Source organism: Ostrea edulis, chromosome 2 (genome assembly GCF_947568905.1).
Source record: "Ostrea edulis chromosome 2, xbOstEdul1.1, whole genome shotgun sequence".
Lineage (NCBI taxonomy): Eukaryota > Metazoa > Mollusca > Bivalvia > Ostreida > Ostreidae > Ostrea > Ostrea edulis.
In genome coordinates this window covers 83,537,901-83,549,541 of record NC_079165.1, presented here as the reverse complement: position 1 = coordinate 83,549,541, position 11,641 = coordinate 83,537,901, and the positions used below count along the sequence as shown (strand labels likewise).

Here is an 11,641-nt window from a genome sequence, read left to right as displayed (position 1 = left end):
TTTTTTTCTGCTGTATGGGAAATGTTACCTATATATTATAACCATTCAGTTGGGGGCAAATAGTATGAAAATAGAACAAATTGGGAATTTCATGTCAACAAATGGCATTTGTTTTAAAATGAACACTGAATAAATCATATTTTAAAAAATGAACAAGTATATTCATTGTTTACAATTTTACAAATAGTGCCATTTCATTTACCTTTTAATGCTTTCTATTTTTAAACTAATATTAGCTCTAAATCTGATAATTTTATTTTGTTGTAAAAATGTGCTATTATGATATTTTGTATGTAACTTTAACCTAGTCATTGATAAAATTAAAATTAAGTTTAAGATTTTATCAAAATAAAGATTTTGGTTCTATTGAATATGTAGTGTTCCTTCTACTGAATTCAGAGCCTCTGGATAGGTTTTCTAACACAAATATTAATAACAAAAGTTTATAAACCTTAATTTTTTCTATCATTGAAATAGTAAATCACAATTTTATAACAAAAATTGTTGACATCATTTTGGTGTATAGCTAATATTGCTTTAAAAGAGGAAGTGTAGAAATTAGATAACTAGTGAAACATTTCATATAAAGGGAATTATGAGCCTTGAATTATGAAGACTTAGCAGTTTGTTACAGGGCATTTTGTATAGCCTTAAAAATTGAGAAAAATCAAGTCATTGATGTTTGGAATGATACCAGTTATCTGTACCAGTTATATAAGAAAAAATGCTGTTTATATAAAATCTTATTTTTTAAAAATGTATCATTCAGATTTATGTAGTCCTTTACCAGTACTTGTCATATGGGCAGTGCTTTAAATTTTCCATTCATTAATAGAGATACATGTAGGATATTATTCACCAGTTTATCTACAATTTGTGTTTACTAATACATTGTAACTGTTTTTGAAGATACTTAATTTGTGTCAGCCAGGTTCTGTAATCATTGATAAACACTACTCAAAAGTTTTGTTAAGAGGTTGGGGTTTGAACCTGAATCAACAGCTTCGCTAGCCAAGGGTTCACGATCTGCTCTGCTTTTCTACAACAAGCAGAGCGGATTGTAAACCTTTCAAATTGGCTTGTGAAGATGCTAAATCACCACCTGAGTAGCGGATTACGGAGAAGAAATTTGACAGATTTTTACAAATGCCCAGCTACAGCACTTGTTTTACTCCATGCTTATAGAACAGCTACAGCATTTATTTTACTCCATGTTTATAGGACAGCTACAGCATTTATTTTACTTCATGTCTATAGAGCAGCTACAGCATTTATTTTACTCCATGTTTATAGAACAGATAGAGCATTTATTTTACTCCATGTTTATAGAGCAGCTACAGCATTTATTTTACTCCATGTTTATAGGACAGCTACAGCATTTATTTTACTCCATGTTTATAGGACAGCTACAACATTTATTTTACTCCATATTTATAGGACAGTTACAGCATTTATTTTACTCCATGTTTATAGGACAGCTACAACATTTATTTTACTCCATATTTATATGACAGCTACATCATTTATTTTACTCCATGTTTATATGACAGCTACATCATTTATTTTACTCCATGTTTATAGAACAGATACAGCATTTATTTTACTCCATGTTTATAGGACAGCTACATCATTTATTTTACTCCATGTTTATAGAACAGCTACAGCATTTATTTTACTCCATGTTTATAGAACAGATACAGCATTTATTTTACTCCATGTTTATAGGACAGCTACATCATTTATTTTACTCCATGTTTATAGAACAGCTACAGCATTTATTTTACTTTATGCTTTTAGGACAGCTTTGGAGGTATGGAGGCTTATCTTGGAGGAGACAGAAAAATTGGCCAAGGCTCGACTCCAGGCAGCTGATATTCTGATGGAGGGAATTGCTGAGCCAATCAAACCCTACCGAATGGTCAAACAACAAATCCAGAAAAGGGTGGGTAATAAAGCGTGTCATTGTCCTCTGATAGCGAAGACGAAACCAATGAGACGTCAAATTGTATATCAAATGTGGCTTCCGTTACATTAATCTGTAATATCACAAACTCTCAATAGCTTATCCCTGCAAGATTGGATTGTGATTGAATTAAGAAACTTGACTACTTCTGTAAGCCAGAGGTAATTAAAAAATGTGGGCATTGATTGATTTTTGGTTTTATCTTGAATTGACTCAGAAATATCATATCTCATCATGTAAGCAATTATCAAGCAAGGATGATTGAATCATATCTATTTTAATATTCAGTCGTATCTTTAAAGCTGATGCCTCAATTAAATGTTCTACAAAATGAAGTTGGACAAACAGTATTAGAAATGGCAAAAGCCCAGAAGGAATACAGTGTGGATGAAACTTTGGCTCACGATGCTAGGATCAAAGCAGGGGAGCTCACTCAAAAGTATCAGTCAATATTTATGAAGGAAACACTGCTTTCTGATAAACATTTCATTCATTTGTAGACTTCTTTTACATCTGCAAAAGTTTTATTCTCTGAAACATGTTGTGAAGAATTTGTTTATTTTTAAAGTTTTTCTTAGGGAGTCAAAATGAAGTATAAATGTAATAAAATGTAAAATTCCACATCATGTGTTTGTGAAAAAATATTTCAGTAGGATTGATTGATGGTATAATGATAATTTTTTTCCCTCATAGACTAGCCAAACGATCCACAGGGATTTTTCAGTCGAAGTCAAGTTTGCAAAAACAGTGTGCCAAGGTATGTATTTTATCAAACAATTGGAAAAAAAATGTAAACCGATATTTACAGAGTCTACACCAATACATGTACAAATTTATCTTCTGTCTACACCAATACATGTACAAATTTATCTCACTGTCTACACCAATACATGTACAAATTTATCTCCTGTCTACATCAATACATGTACAAATTTATCTCCTGTCTACATCAATACATGTACAAATATATCTCACTGTCTACATCAATACATGTATAAATTTATCTCACTGTCTACACCAATACATGTACAAATTTATCTCCCGTGTCTACACCAATACATGTACAAATTTATCTCACTGTCTACACCAATACATGTACAAATTTATCTCACTGTCTACATCAATACATGTACAAATTTATCTCACTGTCTACACCAATACATGTACAAATTTATCTCCCGTGTCTACATCAATACATGTACAAATTTATCTCACTGTCTACACCAATACATGTACAAATTTATCTCCTGTCTACACCATTACATGTACAAATATATCTCCTGTGTCTACATCAATACATGTACAAATTTATCTCACTGTCTACATCAATACATGTACAAATTTATCTCACTGTCTACACCAATACATGTACAAATTTATCTCCCGTGTCTACATCAATACATGTACAAATTTATCTCACTGTCTACACCAATACATGTACAAATTTATCTCCCGTGTCTACATCAATACATGTACAAATTTATCTCACTGTTTACACCAATACATGTACAAATTTATCTCACTGTCTACACCAATACATGTACAAATTTATCTCACTGTCTACACCAATACATGTACAAATTTATCTCACTGTCTACATCAATACATGTACAAATTTATCTCACTGTCTACACCAATACATGTACAAATTTATCTCCCGTGTCTACATCAATACATGTACAAATTTATCTCACTGTCTACACCAATACATGTACAAATTTATCTCCTGTCTACACCATTACATGTACAAATATATCTCCTGTGTCTACATCAATACATGTACAAATTTATCTCCTGTGTCTACATCAATACATGTACAAATTTATCTCCTGTGTCTACATCAATACATGTACAAATTTATCTCACTGTCTACACCAATACATGTACAAATTTATCTCCTGTGTCTACACCAATACATGTACAAATTTATCTCACTGTCTACACCAATACATGTACAAATTTATCTCCTGTGTCTACATCAATACATGTACAAATTTATCTCACTGTCTACACCAATACATGTACAAATATATCTCACTGTCTACACCAATACATGTACAAATTTATCTCCTGTCTACATCAATACATGTACAAATTTATCTCACTGTGTACACCAATACATGTAAAAATTTATCTCACTGTGTACACCAATACATGTACAAATATATCTCACTGTCTACACCAATACATGTACAAATTTATCTCACTGTCTACACCAATACATGTACAAATTTATCTCACTGTGTACACCAATACATGTACAAATTTATCTCACTGTCTACATCAATAAATGTACAAATATATCTCACTGTCTACACCAATACATGTACAAATTTATCTCACTGTCTACACCAATACATGTACAAATTTATCTCACTGTCTACACCAATACATGTACAAATTTATCTCCCGTGTCTACATCAATACATGTACAAATTTATCTCACTGTCTACACCAATACATGTACAAATTTATCTCCTGTGTCTACACCAATACATGTACAAATTTATCTCACTGTCTACACCAATACATGTACAAATTTATCTCACTGTGTACATCAATACATGTACAAATTTATCTCACTGTCTACATCAATACATGTACAAATTTATCTCCTGTCTACACCAATACATGTACAAATTTATCTCACTGTCTACATCAATACATGTACAAATTTATCTCCCGTGTCTACATCAATACATGTACAAATTTATCTCACTGTCTACACCAATACATATACAAATTTATCTCCTGTGTCCATCAATACATGTACAAATTTATCTCCTGTGTCTACATCAATACATGTACAAATTTATCTCACTGTGTCTACATCAATGCATGTACAAATTTATCTCACTGTCTACACCAATACATGTACAAATTTATCTCCTGTGTCCATCAATACATGTACAAATTTATCTCCTGTGTCTACATCAATACATGTACAAATTTATCTCACTGTCTACACCAATACATGTACAAATTTATCTCCCGTGTCTACACCAATGCATGTACAAATATATGTCACTGTCTACATCAATACATGTACAAATTTATCTCCTGTGTCTACACCAATACATGTACAAATATATCTCACTGTCTACACCAATACATGTACAAATTTATCTCCCGTGTCTATACCAATACATGTACAAATTTATTTCTTGTGTCTACATCAATACATGTACAAGTTTATCTCCTGTATACATCAATACATGTACAAATTTATCTCACTGTGTACACCAATACATGTACAAATTTATCTCCCGTGTCTATACCAATACATGTACAAATTTATTTCTTGTGTCTACATCAATACATGTACAAGTTTATCTCCTGTATACATCAATACATGTACAAATTTATCTCACTGTCTACACCAATACATGTACAAATTTATCTCCCGTTTCTACACCAATACATGTACAAATTTATCTCCTGTCTACATCAATACATGTACAAATTTATCTCCTGTGTCTACATCAATACATGTACAAATTTATCTCCTGTCTACACCAATATATGTACGAATTTATCTCACTGTCTACACCAATACATGTACAAATATATCTCACTGTCTACACCAATACATGTACAAATTTATCTCACTGTCTACACCAATACATGTACAAATTTATCTCCTGTGTCTACATCAATACATGTACAAATTTATCTCAATGTCTACACCAATACATGTACAAATTTATCTCCTGTGGCCATCAATACATGTACAAATTTATCTCCTGTGTCTACATCAATACATGTACAAATTTATCTCCCGTGTCTACATCAATACATGTACAAATTTATCTCACTGTCTACACCAATACATGTACAAATATATCTCACTGTCTACACCAATACATGTACAAATTTATCTCACTGTCTACACCAATACATGTACAAATATATCTCACTGTCTACATCAATACATGTACAAATTTATCTCACTGTGTACACCAATACATGTACAAATTTATCTCACTGTCTACACCAATACATGTACAAATATATCTCACTGTCTACACCAATACATGTACAAATTTATCTCACTGTCTACACCAATACATGTACAAATATATCTCACTGTCTACACCAATACATGTACAAATTTATCTCACTGTCTACACCAATACATGTACAAATTTATCTCCCGTGTCTACATCAATACATGTACAAATTTATATCACTGTCTACACCAATACATGTACAAATTTATCTCACTGTCTACATCAATACATGTACAAATATATCTCACTGTCTACACCAATACATGTACAAATTTATCTCCTGTGTCTACACCAATACATGTACAAAGAACAAGGTACGATTGTATGCATAAAAAGGCCCCAAAAAATTCTCTATAAAATGTGTCTGGAATTAACCTTAATCAGCATTTTAAGAAAGTAAAATATATGCCAGGTATACTATGTCAAGAAAATCAGAATGATATTCCTAAATGGATAGCATTACGACATCATGAATAAGATATTTCCCGCCTTTTTCTCAAAATAAGCCTGAAAACTGTCCTATGTCGTACAGATTATTGCTCAGGAAAAGATGTGCGCATTTGTCGAGCAAAATGAAAATGATATATATTGTGTATTATTTTAAAATGAAAAACATGCTTGAATACGAATTTGCTCGACGCATGCGCTGTATGTTTTCTGAAAGGAAAACCACCTGAATTTGTGGATATTTTCATTTAAAATGGCATTTTTGCAATTTTATGGCAACTTCAAGCTCTCGTCATATGACACAAATCATTTTGCTGATCAAACTGACCGAATTTTGGGTTTGCTAATCTATTCCTTATTTGAATGCCAGGGTTTGAGCTCCAAGTGAAATCATTGATATTTTGGGCCAGATGACTTTAGAAACTGTACCAACTTCTTTATCTCCTGTCTACATCAATACATGTACAAATGTATCCATAGAATCTGGTGTTGTATTTGCTGTTTTAGAAAATGTTAAATGAGAAGTATGGACATATTCAGAAACAAAGTAATAATCAATTATTTAATTCATCATGATGATGGTTTTTCTGGAATACAACTAATCTCATGTTTTATAGCTGACAACAAGACGAGATGCATACAATGCCAAATCTGTGGAGGCTCGTAATGATTACCTTCTCCACATAGCGGCCGCGAACGCACACCAGTCACATTATTACAACAAGGATCTTATGAAGCTGATGAGGGTATGTCAAACATTGTTGTACTCTTGTACCATTAATTTATTTATCATGATATTATGGGCTTTCTTGTTAAAGATGAATATTACATCTGAAACTTTTTAGGTCACCTGAATAAACACAGGTGACCTATTGCAATTGGTTGTCATCTGTCGTCGTTTGTTAACAATTGAACATTTTTAACTTCTTGATAACTACTATTCCAATTCTTTTCAAATTTGGTATGATGCATCTTTGGGACAAGGGGACATAAATTGTAAATATCAGGACTCCTGCACCCCTAGGGCCCCAGGGTTTGGTTTCAAGGTGGTGTCAAAATTATAATAACAATTTGAAGGACTTCTTTATGTTTGCCGATACTGTATAAAATCGAAATGCATACTTAGGATTAGCAGAAAAGGATGTACAAAAAATAATGAATTTCACAACCCAGGGTTTTGACTTTAGGATGGGTCCAAATTAATCATATCTTTTAATGTTAATTCACATATTATATTATGTAAAGCCTTTCATCAGTGTATGCACTTTTGAGGGCAGTGAAGTTTTAAGAACACATCTTGTTTTATACTGTTGGTGAACATTAGAATTTAGGTTAGATATTCAGAACAGGATGGCATGTGGGCCTCTTGTTTGAGTTCTTAATTTTCCGGTCCTGTAAACAAAGCACCTATAGAGTACTGTGGAGTGTGATGGGTATGATGCTGTAATTTTAACGCTATGAAAATTTTTGCATTTTTGGTTGATGGGGAAAATTTGCCAAAATTAAAAGTGCCAAAATTTCTATTCATATAAATGATACACTTGTGAGGTGAAATTGTGCCCAAAAAAGAAAACATCAAGATCTCAAACTACTTTTGAGAAAAATCCACTAAGATTCTGAATACCAAAATTATCCGATATACAGTACAGTAAAATATTGTTACACAGTGAATATGCTAATAATGAATTACACTTTCAGTGAAGTGATTTTCATTCCCTGTAGATATAAGACATACTATAAACTTTTTGGATATAATGAATTATGTATATAATGAATTATGTTTATAATGAATTATGTTTATAATGAATCAAAATTGTTCGTCCTTGACAATCGTGTTTTACTGTATTTTGTAAGTTTTTGTAACATGGATTTGGTATGGCACATTTTCATATCATGGATACATTGTAAACGATGAAAACATACTTCAGTGGAAATATTTTGCATGAATTGATAAACAGACATTTGAGTATCATAACTGGGGCCTGATAACTGATTATTTGTTTCCCCCAGGCTTTAGATGGAGACATGTACGAGCGAATTCTGGAGTATTTCCACACGATGGGTAACGCTTTATTGGACGTCAGCAGCATGGAGAAATCAGCGAGTGAAACCATTGCAAAACAGGCAGATATGGTAAACAAAAAAAATACTCTGTTTGTCAGTAAACATCTACCGGTACAGGCAGAAATGCTAAAACTAAAAAAATATTCTGTTTCTCATAGAACATCTACTGATTACTTTTGGTATGTTGAACACTAGTACACAACAGATATTACAAAGTGTGTTGGTGGTCTCGGTCGTAATATGTGATTTTATAAACTGTGGAAATCTTTGATATGGGAATACAGGTGACTCTCGATGGCTCAAAGTTCTCGATCTCTCAGAGTGAAATCATGATCCCGATTTTTTTCTCTATATAACTAAGCAAATTTACTCTTGATCTCTCGAAGTGAAATTTGAGTCCCATAAAACATATTTCATTGTTTTTCACTCTCAATCTCGAGAAGTGGTGGTAGCATATACACACCATCACTCATTCGTATAATTATTTTGGCTTGGACCATACCTAGATAATGTTGAATGCCAGGGCTAGCTCAGCTGTGTTAATTAGGTGTTTATATAGGTGACACATATGGAAAATCTTAAAAAATCTTCTTCTCAAGAACCACTTGGCCAGGAAAGTACAAATTTACATAAAAGCTTCTTGACATAGTGCAGATTCAACTTCGTTAAAATCATGGCCCTTGAGGGTAGGTTGGGGCCACAATAGGGGATCAAAGTTTTACATGCAAATATATAAAGGATAAATCTTTAAATATGGGCCAAGGTGACTCAGGTGAACGATGTGGCCCATGGGCCTCTTGTAAGGACAGGAAGCACAACTTTTCATCTTTTTCACACACCTGTCATCTCTACATTCTCAACACCTTGTTTAGCTTCCACTAATTCATCCTCAGAAACATCAGAGAACAAATCCAGATTTACATCAGAGAACAAATCCAGATTTAGATCAAAGAAGTATAGTGCACTTGATATGCAATTTCACCTACATAAATACTTTTTTCTTGAATATCATTTTTTACAAATATTCTGCTATACAATGTCAGTTTATACTTGTGTTTACCCAATTACTCAATAAAAATATCTATATATTGATAGTATCTTTTTTCACCCTAAACCAGAAATAAAACACTGAAATTATTTTCCTTGAATATGACTGTATATAAGTCCATTTGAGAAAATTTGGTTTAAGGTGGCCCTCGATTAGATCTGGTTGAAAATGGCTAAAATATGAAAAAATCGTTCTCAAAATTTACCTTGAGATTTAGCAACCTGTCAAACGTGAAACATTTAAACTTACATGCCTGGGTGGCCTAGTGGTGTAGGTGCTCGGTAATCTTGCACTTACAGCATACATTTCAAGTTGAAGTCCAATATTTTCCCAGTCTGTTGGGTTTTTTTGTTTGCTTTTTATTGGGGGGGGGGAGGGGGGTATAAATGTGATACATATATTTTAACAAATATTAGTTATTTTCATCATAACTTCTAATTTTTGCAAGTTACAACTTAAAGAAAAGGAATCTATTATTCTGAGATCACTGTAGTTCCATTTGTTTACACTAACCTGTTCCTGTGTGCACAGGATTTTCAAACCATAATGTGGCTGACGAAAAGCTAAACAAATACTACAAGAAAAGGGGCACAAATGCAAAGCATGTAATATTAAAGTAAAAATAGGTCAAGGGAGGAAAATAACTGTTATACAGTTTGACTTTTCAAAAGTAAATATAAAAACTAAAGTAGCAACTGTCATATGATATTTAGGCAAAGCTAAACACTCGAATTATCAACCAAAGGCAAATGAACTGATGAAATCTGTTAAAAGTGCTGCAACCATGTCAGAAAAAGACAGTGGGCTAAGTAATGCCATATGTAAAAGGGTTGTTGTGTGATATGAATGCACCTATGAAAATATTGTATTGTTCATCATTCCACATAGGAACATGGTTTATTGATTAACGAACGACTCATAAATATCAGTAATGCTGCATGTTATTCATCTTGGTTTAACGAAACATTAAAAACGTTGGCCTTATATTTAAAAATAACACGCCAGTCTATTATTGGAAACCGGTGTTTTCCCTTTAAATTTCTGAGTCGGCCGTTTTGTCAGCAAAATCGCTATACCTCTTTTGGCTGTGGTCTGCTAATTTCTTTTTCCATATCTAGTATGCCACTCAAAATCCCATCTAGCTGTATGGACGCTTTCCTCGGGGTCTCTGTATTTTGATTGAGTTAGAAATATATTTTCCCTATCCAATAAGGACATCTTCACTTATGAAAGTTTTCGTGGGAAGTAAGTGAGCTATCATTAAAATCTAAATTTATCTGGTACTCAATACATCTTTATTTTTACCCTTTTTTGTTGTGTTTTGAAATGCCACTGCAGTCTCCAGACAATCGAGTGTGTTACATGATAACCATCACCTAGGACGGTTTATTAAGTTAACAATAGAGAAGATGTTTTAAGGAGGTTCTCTACATTGTCATAATGGCTGATTTCCTTTTTAAACATGGATGACAGTGTGAATTTCAGCAATATTAGTGTATTCCTTTCAGATTAAACTGCATGGCTGAGTAGGTCAGAAATTTAGGTTGTCAACTGGTGAACAGTAGATCAGGGGTTCGAGTCCAGCAGGTGTTTTTAAAAAAAATCATTCTGCTTTCTACTTAAACTGCATTTTTTAACTAAATGAAATATATTTGAAAGTTTTCAATTTCAAAATATTGTCATACATGTTGTCCACTCTTCATCCATATCAAATCTCCCTACTATAGCATTCCTCCTTAAAGTAGGATAAAGTCCTCAAACTGTCCATCTGTGAGAGAAAAAAATCTTCTCGGTCCTTCAGGCCTCAAATAGTTCTTTCTCTCATAGAATTTGGGCCACGAATAGCTTTTTTCTCTCTCACAGAATGGGCAGTTTTCGGACTTTATCCTTTACATAAACTTTAAAAAATCTTTTTATCTATGCAAAACAAAGTTCCATGTTTCTTAAAATCAAGTCAATTACATGTACTTAAAATATGAAGGACAATGTGTCAAAACAATGCCAGGATTTTGTAAAGATGCACTTCGGTTACTATAAAATCTGCACCATAATGGTCGTACCTTAATTTCCGGATTTGACTGGACCTTTTAATCTCTGGAACTCTCGATC

General features: G+C 32.8%; 1 protein-coding gene across 1 annotated transcript in view; it reads left to right on the top strand.

The window, feature by feature from the left end:
- The window catches only part of LOC125680092 (uncharacterized), a 77,530-nt gene that overhangs the window by 45,863 nt on the left and 20,026 nt on the right, over window positions 1–11,641 (top strand). The window contains exons 21-25 of the mRNA XM_056153498.1: window positions 1,798–1,942; window positions 2,266–2,402; window positions 2,657–2,720; window positions 7,038–7,166; window positions 8,431–8,553. Of these exons, the coding sequence (XP_056009473.1) occupies window positions 1,798–1,942; window positions 2,266–2,402; window positions 2,657–2,720; window positions 7,038–7,166; window positions 8,431–8,553 (598 nt within the window). The remainder of the gene's footprint in view (window positions 1–1,797; window positions 1,943–2,265; window positions 2,403–2,656; window positions 2,721–7,037; window positions 7,167–8,430; window positions 8,554–11,641) is intronic.